General features: G+C 51.5%; 1 protein-coding gene across 1 annotated transcript; it reads left to right on the forward strand.

Annotated features, from left to right (window-relative positions):
• Positions 1–1,919: 1,919 nt before the first annotated feature.
• ITPRIP (inositol 1,4,5-trisphosphate receptor interacting protein) lies at positions 1,920–21,481 on the forward strand (the record flags this gene model as incomplete). Its single annotated transcript, XM_080912502.1, has 2 exons — positions 1,920–2,026; positions 19,798–21,481. The coding sequence occupies exon 2, from the start codon at positions 19,811–19,813 to the stop codon at positions 21,479–21,481; it is 1,671 nt and encodes a 556-aa protein (XP_080768628.1). The 5' UTR covers positions 1,920–2,026; positions 19,798–19,810.
• Between the last annotated feature and the right edge of the window lie 64 nt (positions 21,482–21,545).

Consider the following 21,545-nt stretch of genomic DNA (forward strand, 5'->3'; position numbering starts at 1 on the left):
GTGTAAAATTCAGTGTGGCATATGAGTGAGTTATGTGCTTGGACACATGAAAAGAGATGAGTCATGAAGGGCTTATTTGGCAAGTTAGGATTATAATAAATGATCCTTTTATTGATAAGTGTATGTTCCTTGTTAAAAAAAACACTGAAATAGACTTTGCAGGGAGATGACAACCCCAGAGTGCATTGAAAGCACTAACCTTGACATTCCAAGCATAGCACAAGCAACACACACACACACACACACACACACACACACACACACCTCCCCCACATGTTCTGGGTGTCCTATCCATTGAACTTGGAGATATTTTGGAAATACACAGCTCTTTTGAGAATGTTCCCCAAGGTTCCTCACCCTTCCCTAGCCCCCAAACCCTGCAATAAGAATCCCCCAGATCAGGAAAGGGGTGTGAGCAGCTGGCAGCCAAAGATTAAACATAAAAGTACCCTGGGCCAAGGGCCAGAGGTCTATTTTTAGAACATTTTCTCATTGCCTGTTTATCCTGCAGACTCAGCCTAAAGTGGTCAGGAGAATGTTAAAAGTTGGTTGGTGGTTTAGTCCCTGGGAGCTCTGGGGGGTCTGGTTGGTTGATATCATTGTTCTTCCTATAAGGTTGCAAACTCAGCTCCTTTAATCCTTTCTCTAACTCCTCCATTGGGGGAGCCTGTGCTCAGTCTGATGATTAGCGGCAACCATCTTAATCTGTATAGTAAGGCTCTGACAGAGCCTCTCAGGAGACGTCCATATCAGGCTTCTGTCAGCAAGCATTCCTTGGCATCAGCAGTAGTGACTGGGTTTGGTGGCTGCATATGGGATGGGTCCCCAGGTGGGGCAGTCTCTGAAGCCATGGCTCCAGCCACATAAGTAGCAGAGGATGGTATTGTCTGGCATCAATAGGAGGAGAAGCCCTTTGTGCTGTGAAGGCTCATTTCCCCACTGCAGGGAAATGCCAGGGTGTTGGAAGCGGGTGCATGGGAGAAGAAACATCCTCATAGAAGCAGAGGGAGGGGAGATTCGAACCCGGAAAGGGGATGACATTTGAAATGTAAATACATTTTTTTAAAAAAAGTCACTGGGCTGGACGGAGGAGGAAAGTGAGGTGCTCTAAATGCATATCTAGACATGGTTATTTTCTCAGCTTCTCCTAGGAGCTTCTGAAACGAGTTAATAATTTATTCCACCCCTTTCCATACACACCCACCAGATATAAGAATGTGCTATTTCAAAAAGGAAAGGTTGTTGATAAACTGTTAAACTTCTGTTTAAAGGTGCCTGTACCAGCTCCCCCTGCTCCAAAAGCAATATTACATTGACAACTAGAAAAGAGAGCGCCCCCTAACAGCCTCAGGTCATCTTCCTCCTTTGTGCCTGTCTCCGGCCGAGAGACATTCATTAACCAAAGGGGGGGGGGGAAATTGGCGAACTGTTTTCATCCCAACTGCAAGAGGGACAGCGGCTCGCCTGGTGTCTCGATTTATATTTTCCTAGAGGGACAAAATAGGGGGGCCCGGGAATTCCACAGCTTGTAAAACGCGCCACAGAAATGCGAGTTGACTAGCAGCAAGTTAACCCTTTACATTCTGGGGCCTAGACCTGATTTTAAGGGCGTCCTGCCCGGGTCCCTTATCTCCCTCCTTAGTCCTCTCCAGCGGCTAGATTCTTCTCATCAGGTGGCTTTCCAATCCTGCTGTCCTCTCTGGAGCATTCGGGAGACCCAGAGGATGGTCTCCGAGGCGGACCCAGGCTCCCTCGTCAGCAACCCTCACGGTCGTCCTTAAGGACCTCCGCCTGGCGCCAGTAAAGGCGGGCGTTTTGTTCTTATAAGGAGCAAAAAGTTTCCGTGACAACACGGAAATGAGTAACCCTGCAGCCCAGTAGAGCTGGGCGGGAGGAATCCAGGAGGCGGGAACCGCCGCGGTCTCGTAGCCCGCATCCCTGGATCCCCGCAGCCCTGCAGACCCGGGATCCGACCCACGCGCGGAGCGAGGCCCACTCGGTACCCCTGTGGCCGCCGCGGCCGAACGTAAGTGTGGGGCTCGACTGTGAGGCTTTGCTGTCCCCCAAGCTGAGTGTGTGGGATGAAGGGCGATCAGGGGACGGATGATCCCCGCAGAGCTGCGTGGGAGATCGTGACCAGGAACTTGGAGTGACGAATGCGGGGACACCCTGGCCGGGACCGACCCCAGGAACTCCTTTAATGCACGCTACGAAGTGGGCATTGTCTCCCTCATCACTCTTCGGGTGCGATGCACTCTTCTCCGCCCTGGTCTGCGCCACAGAGCTCCCCAATGCCTCCAGCAATCTGAGAGGCAGGCAAATTCTGCTTCGGAGCCCCCAGCCGGGCCACGTGTTTGTGCCTAGAGCGGGGACCTTCCATCTCTTAAATCTGGTTGGGTAGCCGGAGTCTCAGTCCTGGAAGAAAGGAATGGGAATGACGTTAGTTTCTTCATAGTTTGTCTTGACGCAAGGAGGTTGGTTGCTTCAGGCCGGATGAAGCCCCTACCACTTCCTCTTTCAGGACGCCTAGTGGAGTAGACCCTGCAAATTTTTCTTCTGGGCTGTAGTGTCTGCCTTGGTTCCTAACCCGGTCCTCGAGGCTCACTCTGAGCCGCCCTCATTCTGGCCCACAGGTAAAGGATCTCAAAAGCTCCTAGTTCATTCCCCGTCTGCCTAGTATGAGAATGGTCACCCTTTCCAAAACAGAACGGGCAAGTTACTGGTGCCATGTAAGTCGATGTTGGGTGGCTTTCTGGTGTCTCGTGGATTTCTTCTCTTTTACAAACTTGTTCTGTTTTGGGGAGAGGCTGCCAGTTAAAGTTAACACAGCTTGTGTGGCTACTGGTCCAGGCCAGTAGTGAAAAGGGTGACAGAGGCCTGCTGTCATTTCCCTCCTGCCTGCCAGCCAGCCTGGTGTGCCTAAATGGCCTTCCTTATTTGCTGATTCCCTGTGAATGTCTGCTGCCCCAGGCATTCTGCCTTCAGATTTTTCCACTTGTGGGTAACCACGCGGTGGTTATACTCACTTTCTGGATAGATCCCCGAGGAAACTGGGGAACCCTCTGCTCACACACCTCCCTCTCTGTGGGTGATTTTCTGAAACACAGCAGTTTAAGGTTCTGAAAGGGGGCAAAGACCTGAACTTTTAACCCGATGCCATCATCCCAAAAGTTGCTAGCTCTCCGGGTGTGTGGGTGAACTTTTTAATCAAAGGGCAAGAAGGTGTGGCAGCTTCTGGGAGATGATTGCTCACGGTCTGCCAGAAACCTGGTTCTATAGGGTTCTCTTTTGGGACCCTCTGGGGTTAGTGTCAGAAGGAATCTTGTTCAACAAAAGCATGCTCTGTCTCCATGGAGACAGTGGTATGCACCTGGCATTCTGCAGCCTACAAGAGTAAGCCTGGGCCAGTGGAGTACACTAGCCCAGTTCTCAAAGCCACTTGTCAGGGGCACACTACTGGCAAACTAAAACTTGTCCAGAGGGGAAGGGCTGAGATTATGTAGACAGTGGGAAAGGGGCGTCTGGTGAGGAAGGAGGGTTACAGCAGATGTAACCCAGGGATGAGAGGCACGGGGACGTGGGTGTGGCTGTCAGCCGTTCCAAGCATCAAAATGGCTTGCTCAGTCTGGTCTCAGAGTTCCTGGTTAGAACAGAAATGCAGCTCAATAGAAAACAGCCATTGGAGCCCAAAGGGAAATGTGCTCACATCAGTGTGAGCAGAGGTTATGCGTGCCTCTGTGTACCCCTGTTTGGAGGTGAGAGGTACCCTCCCCAATAAGGATCTGAGGGTGCTGCAGGCCTGTGGAGCTAGGTTTTTCAAAAACATCAGAATGTGACTCGTGATGAATGTTGGTCCATCTTGGATGCTCTCATCCAGCCATAACAGAACCATGAGGATGCTGAGGGCGGATGGGACCCTCCAAGGCTACCAATCCAGTTCTTGGTGTGAATTAAAATATGGTCCTCACTCTTAGCAAGAGGATGCCATATAGCACAGGGGCCTCATAGCCAAGCAGTGACAGTCATGCTTGCTCCCCGAGCCTGCCCTTGAGCAATACACTGACTGAACAGTCATTCATAGCAGTCACTTACTGAGTTTCTCGGTTATTGAGCTGGAGAGCTTGCTCAGGAGTTAAGAGCACTGGCTACTCTTCCAGCGGCTCCCTGCCATCTGGTAACTCTTGTTCCAGAGGACAGACCCCCCTCTTCTGGCATCCGAGGACATAAGGCATGCAAGTGGTATACATGTAAGCAAAACACCCATATACATAAAATTAAAAACATAATACTAGAAAAAGGATGGCAGATTCGGGAGGCAGTCAGGAAAGAGGCGAGCCCAGCCTTGATGGTTGATGTGAGGCTTGGCCAAGCATCAAATGACCTTCTTGGTTGCTGAGTGGTGCAAGTTGTGAGGCGGCAGATCCAGTTTGCATCCTGGACTAGCAGGGATGAGTAAGTGGCACCTGGGTGGGGTACAGAGGGAAAAGGTGACAGCTGCTTGCAGGGTGGAGTTTCCCAAACCCTCCATCCCCTCTGTGCCCTCTTCTTGTCCCCATGAAATCTTATTTATGGGCATGTGTCTTTCCCAGTACCGTGGAGGAAATCATTCCTAACACCCCCTCTCTCCACTCCAACTCAAAGATTGCTTAGCTCCTGTACCATCTGTCTCAGCACCTAATTGGAAGGAGTGCATTAAAGCTAGGGCCATCTTTGGTGACTAGAACCAGCAGATTGCCTTTTACCTGGGTGCACGTTTCACAGGCCTCTGCACCCACTAAGAGCTGTGCCTGTGTGTGCCTTAGAAGAAGCCTCCTGGTAAAATTTCTTTTATGTTTTCCCACTGCAGCTCTCCCTCTATTTTATTTACTTGTTTGCTTAGTGCTTTGCAAGCATTAACCCTCAGTTGCATGTATTTGCATAATGTGAACATTAAACATTCTCAAGGGTTGTAGGGCTGCTTTCTCTGCTGTATGCAAATCCATCAGATGCCCAGGTGAGTCAGTGGAAAGCTAGCACAGAACAAACACAGGTCTCAGGAGTGGAAGAGTAAGGCAGCCACTCAGAACCCCTGATAAAGCCCAGAAGAGAGGCCTACCAAGGTCAGTGTCCCCTTCTGCTGCCTGGAGGCATCTACCCCCCACTTCTCTGCCTGGGGCTACTCTGGGTTCACAATTAGTGAACCATATTACCAAGTGACACAGAACCAAGATGTGAATTGCATGGGCCTTCGACTGGGTGGGCCTGGGGTTGAGTCCCTGCTCTGTTGTTCTGTGATTGGGCATTCTGAATAGTTGAGCAGTGTCTTTTCTACTCCAAGTCTCAGGTTCATGTGTAAAATCAGAATTACCCATCTCAGCTATGAGTTGGATAAGAAGCACTTAGCACAGTGCCTGGTCCAGGCCACAGTGTAGCTAGTTCAATCTTCCTCCCAGTTCCCATCAGACTAATGCTAAGGGAGGCACCTAGATGAGGGAGGACTTGGGGGTGGGCAAACAAGGTCACAGGAAACCAGACTGTCTCATAGAGACAGAAGCTGAGGACAAAGCTGGTCCACTGAAGATAAAGGAAAAGCAGTTTCAAGCTTGTCCCACGGCAGGTGCCCAGACAGGGGATCATCGTGGGGAAGTCTCTAGAGGACAAAGGTTTCTTGAGAGTGTCCAAAAGGCTCTCTGGGGTCCTCTTCAATGGGTAAAGCCCCTGATATTTTCTTATAAAGAATGTGTCCCCTATGCCCATGTGCCCCACCCGGTGACATCATTGGAATGGAGGCCCCTCTGATGGCATTACTGTTGCCCAGGCAACACCTTCACCTTAAGGCAGACAGGAAGGACATAAACCAGCATCAACTGTAAGACACATGTTACAGGAAAGGGCCTTAGAAGATGTAACTGCTGCAGGTATGTTTCTCGGGGGCTGTAGAGAGGGTGGGCCTTGGGTAGGAACTAAGTTTGTGGTCTGGGCTGTTGACCTAGTTGGTTGAGGGTCTTGAGGCCTCCGGTGTGTCCCGAGGGGAAGGCACAATGCTGACTGCTCTGTTCTCTTTCTTCTCTGAGCCAAACTGACTCCATACACAAGCTTCTCCTCCTGTAGCTCAAATCTCCAAGGAGGGGTGTGGAACCATCTGATATAGTGGACTAGCACCCAGAAAAGTGGTTTTCCCCACGTCCTTACTACAAGGGTTTTTCACCAATCAAGCACGTATAACAAGCAAGGTTCTGTGGTAGGGATTTAGTAGCCTCAGGGAGCTTTATAACCCAAGGCAGGGAAGGGAAGGAACATGCGGAGTCACTCTCCAAGAGGTAGACAGTTACTTAACACGCAGCTCTCACGGGCCTCGTGGGATTCTTCCCATGGTAAATTAATCCCGTGGAGTCCTTTTATCTTTGGGAGCTTGTTCTGGAAGCTAGGGATATATTTTTTTTTTCCAAGATACTTGGTAATTTGAGAGCAGTAATAGAGAAGGCAGTCATGGATGCCTACCGTGTACCATCAAAGGGACACACTGAGGACAGTACTAGGTGCCCGCTGGACTCGCGGCAATTCTGACTCTCCTAATTGCTGGCCTGTGGCTTCAGCCTCATGATCTAAGGTGATGCCTGCTGCTGTCCTTCCGACAGAATTGCTAAGCAAGGGCTGCCGTGCACCAGCAGTACCAATGAAAGATTCAGGTACGGGTACAGGAGAGCTGTTCTCCCAGAGAGACGGGAGTGGGGGAGGGGGTCACTAGATGACATGGTGGATCTGTCTCTACAGGGCTTCAGAGCCTGTGGCCTTTCAACTTCAAAGGGCCCGATTTCAAGTCTGCCTGCTGCAAGTAGACCAAAGTTTGATTGCTTCCCTGTCGTCCAGCTGGTCAGTCAGTGGCTAAAGTAATGGTCCCAATTTTTTCAAGAACAGAGCCTTTTTAAAAAGGTTCTGACTGAAAATTAAAATATCCGTAGCTAGGTAGACATTTTTTGCAAGCTCACACTTCTACTTGGAAAACCGGTCCTCCCCCTCGCCCCCCAAAAAAGAACCCACCCGTCAAGACCTTTTATTCCCACTGACCGGATAAGCTTTCTAAAAGACGCCAACTTCACATATAAACACCTGCTCCCAGCCAAGCCGGCCCATGACCCTTTCCATGCCTGTTTCTCCTCCTCCCCACAGCCCCACAGGGCACTCGCAGTTTTCTAGATAAAGGAACAGGCTGAGACTCGCCCTATGTCCCCAAGACACGATTCTATCTTAGATCTGCTGTCTCCCAGGCCTTTCTTTCTACCACTTCAGGTTTTTCTGCCTCGACTCCACAGCCCAGAGACGGAGAAAGTAACACATTCAACTCCACAGCTTGAGTGTCCAAAGTGAGGAGCTGGCAAGGCCTGAGCCTTCGATGCACATCTACTCTGGAATGTTAGCAGAAGGGACTGTTCTCTTGTCCCTTTAACAACTACCATATAAGCTGCAGTATACATTGAGATGCTCCCACAGGAGTCTGTGTTCACTAAGTGACTCACTTCCCATGAGTGACAAGCATTCATGGCTTACCCAGGAGGAGAAACACTGCTTCAAAGCTGTCCTGAGCTACCCCTGTGGATGCCCAAAGTGGATGCAGAAGAGAGCCCCATCAGCAGCAGGCAGCCTTGAGGGATGCTGTCAGCATCACGAGCCTTCCTGCTGAGAGAACCCTGAGCTCATAGCACAGTTCCCACGGGAGCCTGCTCCAATAGCCCTCTTCTATAGAGGCAGTCCGGGGAGTTACCCCAGGTTCATGAACAGGTCCTTTGTTTGCTGAGACTTTGTTCTGGATCTCTGAGGAGGCAGGACAGCACCCCAGGCTAGAAGGGAGGAGGCAGAGGCTACATGAGCAAGGGGTTTGTGTCACCTTTACTGGTACTTGGTGCTCATCACTGTTAGCCTTGCTTCTCTGAGTGTAGGGTCTCCCCCAGAAAGACAGTCTAGGTGTGGATTCAACCGGGACTCCCCACTCCGCTCTAAGAACACCACATGTTGGCTCGTGGGAATAAGACTCCATTCGTTCCCTTATTCATTCACTTGTTTGGCAAGCATTCATAACACAGCTGCCTGTACTCGGCTCAGAATCTATTTCGAGAGCCACGGTGGTACCGGCGGCCCACTGGAATGAGGAGGATGCTGGTGAGCCTCCTAGATCACCGGACTTCCTCCTCTCCTGTGACCATTAGAAAAAGCCGGGGGCGGGGGTGGAAACTATTTAGTGTGCACAGGCTTCTGAAGACTGTCCCAAAGGAACAATGCAGATGCCATCTCTGAAGCACAGCACCAAATGTGACCGTGCAGTACCTCACCAATTGGCCATAAGCCAAGGACTAGGTGATAGTGTCATAGCCCATGGCAGAACCAGTACCTCAAGCAGTCCTTCTGATCACACACAGGCCCCTTTTCTATCCTCTAGGCTTCTATAAAGTATTAAAACTCTTCCTAGCTGGAGAGGCTTGAACTGTTTCTAGGGAGGTTTGTACAAGCGAACTTAAGAATTCAACACTGTCTTAGGTGCCGATGGATCGGTCGGTCATCAATACTGTGTTCATCCGGACCCTTACGGCACCCCAGGCACGGCCCAAGTGGAGCACCCACCATCACACACATAGCCAGTCCTTCTCTCGGCTGGAAGTGATGTGCTGGGTTGCCCTTGCTGTTTTGCTTTGGCTAACTGGTAGGAAATACGGCTACTCCATGACAGGTAGTCCAGAGAGTAATCCAGGTAACTGTTTCAAGCTGGACTGATTAGGCCCTCTGTGTTCCAGACAGGAGACTTCATTCGCTCTGACCAACAGGGGTGGGAGGGCAGACAGACAGGCAGCCACTCTGATCAGCCTGCATCCCAGCAAAGGAACCTGAGGTTCAGCACAGGCAAAGAAGCTGACCACAGTTCTTGGGGTTTTTTTATGGCTGGCCTCTTGCTCCTCTTTGTTCCTCTTTAAGAAGATGAAAGGGTTTTGAGACCTTTGTAGGCATAGACTACCCCACCCATGTGCCTGTGAATGTGTGCTCCTGTGCTTGTGCATACAGAGAGATCCGCTTTCTCTCCACCCACCCCCTCCTCTCCTCCTCTGTCTAGCCATCAGGGGTCCAAACACTGCTTTCTGGTAGGGCCTGAGCTTAAGGAGACTGGGCTGGGGAAGCCTATAGTAGGGGTTTTTCTTTTAGCTGCAGAAATGTCCAGGATACAGGGCTCCTCTATGCCTAGAGGTTAGAGGGGCTGGAGAATTCAGACTGGCTGTCCTCTGAGCTGACTCTTTTATTCCCATGCTAGGATCAAAAACAACTGGCTGCTGAGCAGCTGGGCACTGATGATTATCCATCCCCAGTGCCTCTGGAAGGGGGGAGGGGAGGAGCCTAGGGAGGAGCCTGGGAGGGCTTTGTTTTCCTTTGTGTTTACTCCTGCTTCCTTTCTGCTCTGCCTGCTTCACCAAGGAGGGAGCCTTGGGAGGCAGTGTGTGTACAAAATCTCAAGGTGAAGAAGCAGAAAGGGTGCAGATGGGAGCCCTGGCGTGGCCTGCCCTGAAGTCCCCTCCCACCTTGTATCTGGAGGTGGGGAGAGAGTCTACTTGGAGTATTGAGCCAACGCAGGACAAGTTTGGGATGTAGTTAACAGCTCATTCCTGGGAGTCATGGTACCTGTTTCAGCTTTAGAAATTTGTGGAGGAATCCTAGGGATCTATGGAGCCATGGCAGACATACACACACACACCACCAATGTACACTCTGGGAAAGTCATAGAGAGAGCCGCCAGTGAAAAAGGAGAGCCAGAGTCTGTACAGCACGTCAGGTACTTCAGAGAACCAAGATGGCAAAGAAGAGCCTCCCTCCCCTGGCCCTGGAGAAGCCTAACCAGTAAGAAATGCATTTAACCGATGAGGCAAGAGGGATGTCCACAGGTGTGGCCTGGAGCTTTAACAGTTGAATGACCTCAAACAGACTGTTCAGCTTTAGTGCCCTGAGTTCCTACCTGTGAGGTGAGGTTGGGGAGACTCCCCCACGCCCCCTCCAGGGCTAGCATCGTGGGATAAAACACTAAGGATAGAGACCCAGGAAACCCACACTTGGGTGTGCCTGTTGCATGTCAGGCACACCTATGAGGTGCCTCACCTACAAAGGCACCAGACGCTTGCCTGCATTCAGTGCTTTGGTAAATAGGTCCAGCTCCCTTCTGGTGTTCGTTCCCTTCAAATCAGAAAGAATTATCTTGCGTTAGAGGAACCTAGAAGGTTTGTGAAAGGAGCTTATAAAAGACGCTGGCTAGAGCTTTAGTTCACAGAACCCGAGGCATGGAGTACGGAAGCAGGGGGACACATCGGAGGGGACAGATGATGATCCATCGTGGCCTGCAAGGCAAAGAGAGAAGTGAGGGGTCCCTGAGTCTGACTAAAGCCAGGCTCTAAATCTTACACCTAATGCTTTGATCTCATTGCGTGGGGAGGACTTCAGGACTGGAGAAGCATGCAGTAGACAGACAGGGTACCAGGGAGAGTGCAGAGGACCTCACCTCAAAAGTCTACGCTCTCCCATGTCATGGGTACAAACCTAAGGACAGAGCAGAGATGGCTGGGGAATTGTTTGCTGAGGGAGCTGAGGCTACTTTCTTGGAGAGACTCACACCAGTCTCCTGCCTGTGGATGTTGTAACAAGGCATCCTCAGGGGCCATACTACTACCTGTTCTGGAAGGATCTTTCTCCCAGCTCAGTTGTCCCTTGATTGGCGCAGTATCTCCCATTGCATTTTTTTTTTCTCCATCCTGTCCTTCCTGTCTCTCTTAGATCCAGGATCTCATCTCAAACTTCATTTAAACACACCTGCCAAGTCCCTTTGTCCCACATAAGGTCACTTCAGGGTCCGGTAGAGCCACATCTTGAAGGCTGTCATATCCACATGCCATGACTGCCAGATTCCAGGTGACTTAAAGGGAGTAAATGGGAGTGAAGAGGGTGTGGCCAGGACTCAGAGCTGCAGTCCTTCCTCCTGCCTCCACCCCATCCTCTGTCTACTCCCAAGACATCGAGTTATTGTGACGCCCTCTGCGGCATGTCCTCAGAGGGACGCCTTGTCCTTCCTAGGAGAGTAATGATTTCCCTGCCATGCTTAATGAGGGCACACTGACTAGCAGGAAGGATGTAACCCTCCTGCCAGGGTTCACAGTGTCCAGGCCCCTGTCTTTCCTGTCCCTTAACTGCCCTGGCCACTCTCATGACCCTAGTTCAGATAAGAGGATGGACATCCTGGTGGCTTCCTTAAAGCCCCTCCCTCTTAGAAGATTGCTTTTGGCCATGTGACCTGGTGTCTCCTTTGGGTCCATCCGGCATCCCCATGGAGACAACACAGCACTTCCCACTGGCTCACTGGTGGTCCGCTCAGTCAACCTGGGGGTATCCTCTAGCTTAGGGAGAAGGATGCTCTGGTCTCTGGGAACCACTGACCTTTTGTGCCATGCCCTCACTGATAGAAACTCCTTAGACCGCAGACTCTTGCAATTCATGGAGAAGCTATTCGAACGAAAGCAAATGTCTCTGGAATCTTAAGTAAAGCCCCAGCGCAGGCCCGACACACAGTCAGCCCTCCAGTGCCGTCAGGATGACAGGGTGGCCGTTGGGCCGAGTAGGAGATAGAGTGCTGGGATTGAGCTATGGGGCAGGGGTTAGGCCTAGGCTGGGGAAACAGTAGTTATGCCAAGTAGTTGCTGAGGGGCTTGGAGCAGGGAGCAGCAGAGAGGCCCAGCACCAGCAATGAAGGGCTACAGACAGGTACATGGGGCCCTAGTGAGCCGCTGAAATGTCGGATTGGATTCAGGAGGTTTTAAAAGACATTTTTTAAAGTAACCAGTCCTTTAAAATTGGAAGCTTCCGATAAAAATCTAAATGATGGGCATTTTTTAGGGAGGGGGAAATTGCCCTTCTGAATTTGAAGAATGTGTCCTGAGTCCCATTGCCTTCGGGGGGGGGGGGGGGGGGGAAGCATGTGGATTCCAAATGACCCCTGTCTCCACTACTCCACCCTCCATGCCAGCCTGACTTATTTTCCCCTGGTGTCCTCTCCTATTTCCTCTTCTCCCCGACAACCTTAGCTTCACAACCACTGTTCCAGGGAGAGCAACTAGAAGACAAGAAGGGAAAAAACAGAGCAGGAGAGGCTGGGGCCACAAGGATTCTGGGTAAATGAGGTGGGGAGGGGCAGGCCACGCCCTTTCTGCCTACTTTCTCAATTGTTCTGGTTGTCTTCCTTCCTCTTTCTTTACTTCCTCCCCACCCCCCTTCTTTTGAGGAGGACTGCCATAGCCCAGCCCCCAACAGAGATGTCCCTTTGTAGGTACGGATGAAGAAAAGGTCCAGCCAGAGATGCTACAGTCATGGCTCCTTGCTTGGACAAGGGCCAGCTTTACCAGGCCCTTCTCCCCCATGTTCTAAGATGTTAGCAGGTGCTGTCACGGAAGCCAGTGTGCACACTGAGCTGAGGTGACTGAGCCCAGCTGCTGAGTTAGCCAGCAATGGAGTTTTGTAGAGGCAGGTGACAGCCACATCTGTATGTGCCATGGGCATCTCCCAGCGCAGGCTAAGTCAGCTCTCCCTGATGTGCTGGGGGCTGTGTGGTGTTGGGCCCACACAGGGGCCTTGGAAGCTGCAGAAGGATGCTTGGTTTGCTGTGCTGGACCTGTGGCTAAGAACGCAGAACCAGTGTCTAGGTTGATGTAGTGGAGGGCAGGGCAGTGGTCCAAACTTGCAGCCATCCTCAGAAGGGGTGAGCGGCCTGCTCCCCGCTTGAGTGGGCCTCACTCCACTAAAGAAAGTGTGTAGTTGGGGAGACAGAAAGAAAGCTGGTAATGTTGCGGGGGTGGGGGGGCAGTCTATTCAGGGCTCCAGCTGCCCCCGCCTTGGGGTTCCAAAACCCAAACCAAGACAGAGGCCAACATGGGCTCTGCAGTCAACGGAGCCTTTCTGATATGACCCTGATTCTCCAGGGACTGGGAAGCATGAGAGATAGTCATCCCGATTATGTGGTCAATTGCCACTGAGGCTGGTGGCCAGGAAGTGTCTTCCCCCAAGCAGCAGGAAGTAATAGACCCACTCGCTCAGTTCCCCTCAGCCTCCTGAGGAATGGAGAGAGAGAGAGATCGGAGAAAGGGCAGGGTCAGCTGTGGAGATGCTCACTTCTACTGCAGACCATCGGTGACCGTCAGCCCTTTCTGTAAGGCAGTAATAATATGGCTGCCAAAATCATGTTCTAGATGCCGAACAAGCACATGCAGGGTACTAAGGTACTGCCCCGGCATGGGTAGGTAACATGCAAAGGGCCAAGCCTTGTGCCTGGCAAAGCATAACACATGCAGGCTTTTAGAGCTAGGGTTTCTCTGTGTAGACAACTTGTTCTGTAGACCAGGCTGGCCTTGAACTCAGAGATTCTCCTGCACTGCCTCTGCCTCCCGAGTGCTGGGACTCAAGGCATGTGCACCACTGCTGTGCTTGCAAGCATCTTTTGCTGTTCTTCTGCACCAAAACTTCTATTCGATGTCCTCTAGGAGGGCCCACAGAGGTTGCCAGCTCTGCCTCAGCCCCTTCGACATCACCTTCCAGGACCAGCCTATCTCCTCTTTGGGCTCCAGTTTACAAATCTGTAAAATGGGGCTTAGATTAGTACAACTCTAAACTCTGACTTTCTTAGTATGGGCTTGATCTCCCTCACACAGGTGTGGACACTATTAGCTGGAATCAGAAACCCAAAGGCATGGCGAGGCACACAGTAGCGTTCAGCACAGTCAGGGTCACCTGGTCTGCATGATTGCTCTCTTGAAGGGTCTAGAACTGAGACAGTTTGTGTGTTGGGGGGGAGTGTGCACTACCAGTCTATCAGCATCCACCTTCTTTATTCCATTCAGTAAGAAAGCCAGCAGATGTTCCTCTTGGCTTGGACTGCCTCTCTAGGACTGTGGCTGCTATTGTGATTAATTGGCGGAGTTAATTACACCTGACAGGCTGGAGACCTTGGCAAGCTCCAAAACCCAACTGTGACATTGCAGGAGCCCTGCCTTCCTTCTCCCTAGAGGATACCTGGCTTAGAAACCTGGCCTTAGAATGGGTGGTCCTCACACTTGAGCAGAGGGGAAAGGGGCCCAAGAACCACCGAGGAAGTTTGCTAAAAACACGGTGCTGGGCCAAACCCTGGCTGGCATTTCTGATCAGCAGGCATCATCATAAGGTGGCTGCTGAAAATGCATCTGTCCAGCATGTTCCTGGGTGGTGCAGCTCCTGGGAACCTTGGAGAGTCACAATCCCAGAGGAAATACTAAGTCACTGAGAAATGGTCTGAGATACTTAGGTGGCTAAGATTAGAGTCAGCCAGCCAGCCAGCCAGCCATGGGTGGCAGTAGGCTGGTGACAGGGCAGAAAGAGAAGGCCCAGGCCTGTTGCAGAATTCTCTGGAAGAAAGGGAATAAATCTAGAGCCAGGGACCTAACCCTCCCCTTCCCCTCTCCCACCAATGGGGGAGGGACCTTCGAAGTACAGGAATAAAGCTTCTCTATGTGTAACTGTAGTTCACTGGCCTCTTGGGTTCTGGTGACAACGTGCTTTGTGGCTGTCTGACTCCCACAAGGACTGTAAGACTTTTCTCTCAGAGATGGAGTCTGTGCCCATCATTGGGGATCCTGAGCAACCAGCTGTCTCCCTTCGTCAAAGCAGCAAGGTGGGAAAGCCTGTGAGAGGCAGGCAGAGCAGTTGGAATTCCACCTAGCTCTGACCTCTGTTGTCAAGTGACTAGAAGGTTCTTGGAGCTTTGACTAAGCCATCTGTGAAGCAGGTATCATAGCTACCTCTTGGAAGGCCACAGTAAGCACTGTGGACAGTGCTAAGCACATCCTAGTGAGGGCTCAACAGCCAGGAGCTATGTCCGATAGGGTTTGTTCACAAAAGTGACTGTATGAATGCTTTAGGGTACAGAACTAAGGGACCCCAGTAAAGACCACCTCACGATTCTCCTCTAGGGTCTCTTCTAACTAACCCCACAGAAAGAGCCTGGTAGAGTACCTGTCCTGGCCACCACATTCACCCAGACATCCAGAGGTCACCATCTTTCTCCAGCCTCTGTACCCCAAGACCTGGCTTTTTGCCAGGCTAAGTTTAGCTGTTTGAGCCACCCTCCCCGTGGGCTGGGCAGGGGTGGAGAAGAACTTAGCAGATTTCCTGCCTACTTACTTCCTGGCAAGCAGGCAAAGGCCCGCCAAATGACCCAGGTTTATTCCCAAAGCCAAGGCTACCAACAGATGTCATAAACCACGGGTGTAGGTCAGTCTCAAAGCCGACAGCTTTGGGACCAGCAGAGGCAGACATCCTTGGAATGGAAGAAAGGTTCCCTTTTGAGAAGGGTGTGTGCACATGTAAGTGTGTGTGTGCGCATGCATGGAATTTTGGATTCCAGGAGCTTCACATCAGAACACAAAATCCTCCCTGCTCCTGCCCGGAGCCTTCAGGGTAGTGGTCCCTATTAACTAGTTTGGGAGGCAGGAGAGTAGAGACTTCAGTTGCAGCTCTGGGTGATAGGTGCAGAAAGGCTACAACCTATTCAGTATCGTGGTACCTCCCTACTTGCAAGAAGGTCCAGGCTCTGAGGAATTCCCCCCATTTTGGGGGGAGTTGGGTGGGAAGGAGCGCTGAGCCAAGGAACAGCAGCAGCAGTGGGGTGCTTTCTGCTTCCAAAGCATTTTCCAGTGTGCGTTCCTCCACACCCTGGGCAGGGCTGCTTGGCTGGTGAGAACACAGGTGGAGGCCCAGGAGAAAGGAGCTCCTACTTGTGGGACGCCTGCTCCGTGCCAGGCACTTGCTGAGCACCAAATGTACTTGTTTGACCTCAGCATTCCTTGTAAAGGGAGGGCTGTGTTGACCTCCTCCGATGAGGATGGGAACCCTAGAGGAAATAAGTGGCCCACAGGAAGGTCACGCTGCCAGGGGTAGCACAGGTCTGCTGGCCATCTCCAAAGCTGGTGTCTTGCTGTTTGTTGTGCTGTTTGCCTGGTATTTTGGGCAGAATTTGTCGGTGACCACCATGGGTGCTACCTGTGCCTTTCCAGAGCCCCTTGCAAGGCAGAAACATCTGTGTATTCCCACCCGGCCACAGCTGCTTTTAGATAAGAGCAGTTGATCAGAGGGAGGGGTCTCACTAGGGCTCTGGGCACCTGCCTTGTTCAGGCTGGTAGAACGCCAGGAATCCCTCTTCTCCTTTGACAGACACAGAGATGGGATCGGAAAAGCCATTTGTCCAAGGTGCCTGTGCTTTACCTAACTTAAGCCTGTCTCCTCCAAGGGCTCTTAACCCCTGAACAAGGAGGCTCCTAGAGTCAGGCATCCTCCTGGAGGTGTGAGGCTTTGCTCAGGCAGCATAGCTGAAGCTCTTGTGTGAAGGGGAAGAGAACTCTCCAGTCCTGAGGATTCGTGTGAATCACAGCCCTCTGTTGGCAGTGTGTTCTCCCTTCTCAGTTGATGTGGAAACTGACTCCTTCCCATGAAGGGAGTTGCAAGGGCTTGGCTGTGTTAGAGGGGCCTTGAAGGACTCCATTTCTACAATTACCCAGCATGCTTTTCCCATCGAGGGAGGGCTGGCTGCCCTTGGACTTTCCCCCATTCTACCCTCTACAAGTCTGCTGTCTGCACTTTCTCTTGTCCCTTGCTTTCTGCTCTGTAGAAACCTGCGAGCTCTTCGGAGCTGAGCCCGAACTTGTCTGTTACTTCCCTGGGGCTAGATCTCCACCCGAGTCCCTTTGGATCCTGCTGACTCGTGACTGTGTGTAGGGGTGGAGCTGTCTGAGTCACATTTGAACAGTAGCTTGCTCTGGAAAGCGGTCAACACTGCAAGTATGCATCTCCTCCTTGCTGGAGAATCCTCGCCTGCTGATGAACCCCTTTTCCCAGATACCAAAAGAGTAAGAATTTCCTCATGCAAGTTCAGGGTCAAGGGACTCTAGCCAAACAGCCTGGAAGTCCCTGTCAGCCAGTGTTGGCTTGCCCCAGGAGGGTGACAGGTGAAGCCTTTTGGGTTCTTCTCATTGCTGTCCAACAACAACCTCAAGATCTTTGCTCTCTTTGCTGAGGTCTCTAGAAGGAAAGGGGTTGGGCAGGTATGGAAAGGGACAGACAGTTAATCCCCAAGGCTCCTGCTGGGAGAGGAGAGGATGTAAGGTTAATAATACAAAAGTACCTCTTATCCTGGACCTAACTGTGGCACCCAAATGCTGAAGGCTGTGAATGCTTTGTCTTATCATACAAACACACGCACATCCATGCCACACGTTCCGGCTATGGCTTCCATAGTTTGAGGTACAACTACAAAATTAAAGAGACTTTCTTTTTCTTCATCACAATTTCAAATAGGAAACCTTGGGATGTGATTTTGCTTCTTTCCTTGAGAATGTCTGTCTTTTTGTATAAAAGAAGTCTCTTTCTGCTTCTCCTCAACATATGCAAATGGCCCTCCTCCTACTCCTCTTCCTCCCCCATCCTCCTCATTACCATCATCATCATCATCATCACTTTTACACTGGGGGTGATAAGTCAAATAAGGGCTACTTGACCATTATCGCTGTGACGTCATGGCAGTCAACCTGATGGCCAAGGTGGCTAACCAGTTACTAATGAATAAGTAGCGTATAATGGGGGCGGAGAAGGTCCATTGCTCAAATGTATAGCTCATATTCCAGGCAAGAAAGAGTGGAGCAGTATGTTTTCAACACCTTGCTCAGGATGTAGCTTTAAAATTACAGTTGACTCTAAGCAATTGAATGTTTGGAAAATGAGGTTGCAGGTGGAGTTGCACCCATAACTCTCTTTTTTAATAGAAATAGGTGTTTTATCTGCGTGTATGCCCATACCACAAGCATGCAGCACTCATGGAGACCATAAGAGGGCATCAAACACCCCTGAAATGGGAGTTAGACAGTTGAGAGCTACCATACAGGAATCAAACATAGGTCCTTGAAAAAAGTAACCAGTGCTCTAACCATTGGGCAATCTCTCCAACTCCAACCCCTTCAGAGTGATTTTAAAATACAGATTCTGACTGAGGTCAGGAGCGGGGTTACAATTCTGCATTTAGTCTTTTTTTTTTTTTTTTTTTTTGTACGTTTGTTTTGTTGTTACCTCTTTGCCTGTGTACATGCGTGTTTGTGTGTGTGTGTCTGTCTGTCTATCTGTCTGTCTGTCTGTGCATGTCTATGCCCTAGGAGAACGGAGAAGTGTATCGGCTTCCTGGAGCTAGAGGACAGGCGGCTGTAAGCTGTGTGGTAACAATGCTGGGAACCAAACCCTGGTTCTCTGCAAGAGCAGCAAGAGCTCTTGCCTGCTAAGCCCTCACTCCAGCCCCATCTTGATTTCTGGTAGACTCTCCGTATAGCCTAGGCTAACCTTGAGTCCACAACAGTCATCCTGACTCTGTCTCCTATGTGTGTCACCCCACACCCAGGTCCATTTCAGCCAGTGCTCCATGTACCACTGTTGCAGTAAATATTAAAAAGGGGTCTGCAGCTAGTCCCTCATGTTCTTACTCCATGCGGATCTACAGAAGCCACTCCAGGAGCAGAAGCCACTCCTGGGGGAGCTGTGTACCCGGTCTCTTTCTCTCCTAGCGGTCTCCCTGCCAGCCAGGAACTTACCTCAAATTCCCCACAGCCTGATAAAATCATGACTCAACAATCAATCATTTATCAATCAGATTTATATGTTAAATTCTCAATCCACAATCCACCCATACAATAAGCTTACAACCAGGTGACAAAAGTGACCACCCACCTAGATAAGGTTAATTGACCTGTAGAAATCATTCCTTAGAAAGTACACAGAACTACCTAGGGCCACTCAGAGCCACAAGGATGGAGATGGATCACCTCCATCTTCTATGCTGATTCTCTTGCTTCTCCGCCTCCTCTTTCCTTCCTAGCCTTTACCCTACATACCCTTCCTTCTCATCCAATGATAGGCTGGACCCGCCTAGCTGTATAATGACATCATCCTACATACTACAACTTGAGTTGCAAAGATTGAAAGAGTTTATAGCCTTTCTTCCCCCCAAATTATTTAACTCCTAAAAGCCCATGTCTTGGAGAACCAGTTGAGAGGTCAGAGTCAGAGTTCAAATGCTTTGATGAGATTAGTGAGTGGAGTAGCATCAAGCCCATGGCTTAGCTTAAAGAGAAAGGGCATCTTTAGTGACTCATCTGATTGCAAAAACCAGAAGTAACGGTTTCATACACATCTGGGTGCTGGGTGTGCTTTACTCTGTCAACGACAGGTTCCCCTCAGTAATAGCTAAAGAGCAGCCTACATGGTAGATGTAATCCTGTTGTCGACAACCCTAGCAACAAGGAACACCTTTCTTCCCATTGGTCCAGGATGTTCATATATTTATCACAGAACCAATCACTGTGGGTGTAGCCGTGGCTGCATGGAATGCTCTGGTCATCTTGGGTTTGGCCTCTATGCTCCCTTTTGGATTTGAGCTGTTTCTATCTACCTTAGCTAACAGGCCAGGAGCATAGAAAGTTGGCCCTCGGGGTCAAGAGTGCGTGGACTCCATCACAAGAAGGTTTCCAGCAGACAGAAGGGAATGTCTGTGACGTGTGAGCCCCGGTTCTTCCCCTAAGGATGAACTGGAGCACAGGAGATGGTCACTGGAGATAGCTCGGGGCTGACTGAGAGAACGAGAACCATCACCAGCTCCTGGGGGCGGAAGCTAGTAAGGGTCCAGGGCAAAGGGTCTTTGAAGGAAACTTAGGTGTGACCAGCCGTGTCTTTCTCTGTTCCTAGGAATACTGCAGCTATGGCCATGGGACTCTTCCGGGTCTGCCTGGTTGTGGTGACGGCCATCATTAACCACCCGCTGCTGTTCCCACGGGAGAATGCCACAGTGCCTGAGAACGAGGAGGAGATCATCCGCAAGATGCAGGAGCACCAGGAGAAGCTGCAGATGGAGCAGCTGCGCCTGGAGGAGGAGGTGTCTCGCCTGGTGGCCGAGAAGGAGGCTCTGCGGCAGGTAGAAGACAAGGACCAGCAGCAGCTGGAGGCCCACACCACCTGGGACATCTGGAGCACTCTCTGCATGATCCTCTTCCTCATCATCGAGGTGTGGCGGCAGGACCACCAGGACGGGACCTTTCCGGAGTGTCCGGGTGGAGACGAGGACGAGCTGTCTGGACCAGGGGCCACTCCGTTGCGGGGCCTTCCCCTGCCCAACAGGGCCACCCTGGACCACTTCTACGAGCACTGTATCCGAGGTGCCACGGGCGACGCCACCCGCACCCGGGAGTTTGTAGAAGGCTTCGTAGATGATCTGCTGGAAGCTCTGAGGAGCATCTGCAACAGGAACACCGGTATGGAGATGGAGGACTTCATTGGCGTGGGCAGCATGTATGAAAACTGGCAAGTGGAGAGGCCACTGCTGTGCCACCTGTTTGTACCCTTCATACCCCCGGAGCCCTACAGCTTCCACCCAGAGTTCTGGTGTTCCAGCCTTTCAGTGCCCCTGGAACGTCAGGGCTACGGCCAGATCAAGGTGACCCTGGCTGACGGGGACCCTCTAGGCTGTATCTGCGGCAAGACTAAGCTTGGAGAGGATATGCTTTGTCTCCTCCACGGCAAGAGCAGAGGGGCGTGGCCTGGCCGTGATGGGGGCGGGGAGATGGAGGATCTGCTGTGTCCCAGAGAGTCCTCCTATCTAGATGCCATGCAGGTCATGAAGTGGTTCCAGGTGGCCCTCACCAGAGCTTGGCACCGCATCGCCCACAAGTACGAGTTTGACCTTGCCTTTGGCGAGCTGGACACCCCAGGGTCTCTCAAAATCAAGTTCCGCTCGGGGAAGTTCATGCCCTTCATCTTGACGCCTGTGATCCAGTGTAATGACTCAGACCTGTACTTCACTTCACAACTTCCCAAGGAGCCCTGCGGGGGAGCCCCGGCCTCTAGTACTGACTGGCTCCTGTCCTTTGCCGTCTATGAGCGACAGTTCCTCCGCATGACAGCTAAGGCTTTGCCAGAGGGTGCCTGCCACCTCAGCTGCCTGCAGATCGCCTCCTTCTTGCTCTCCAAGCAGAGCCGTCTGACAGGCCCCAGTGGGCTGAGTGACTACCACCTGAAGACTGGCCTGCTACATCTCCTGCTGTCCCGGCAGGCCGCTGATTGGAAGGCCAGCCAGCTGGATGCGCGCCTGCAGGAGCTTTTCTGCTTCTTGGAGAGGAGCCTGCTGGAGAAGAAACTCCATCACTTCTTCGTGGGCAACCACAAAGTACCTGAGACCATGGGTCTCCCGGAGGTCGTGCGCAGAGCCGAGCCTCTCAACCTCTTCCGGCCCTTTGTCCTGCAGCGGACTCTTTACAGTAAGACAGTGGACTCCTTCTACGAAATGCTTAGGAACGCCCCAACGCTCATTAGCGAGTACTCCCTCCACGTCCCTTCAGACCGCGCCAGCCCACCACCGAAAGCTGTCGCCTTGTAGAGTATAAGCTGCGTGGGAAAAGGAGGGAGAGCACCCCACGTGACTACCTTACTGGGCTCTGTGA

Source organism: Micromys minutus (assembly GCF_963924665.1).
Source record: "Micromys minutus genome assembly, chromosome: 2".
Taxonomy (NCBI): Eukaryota; Metazoa; Chordata; class Mammalia; order Rodentia; family Muridae; genus Micromys; species Micromys minutus.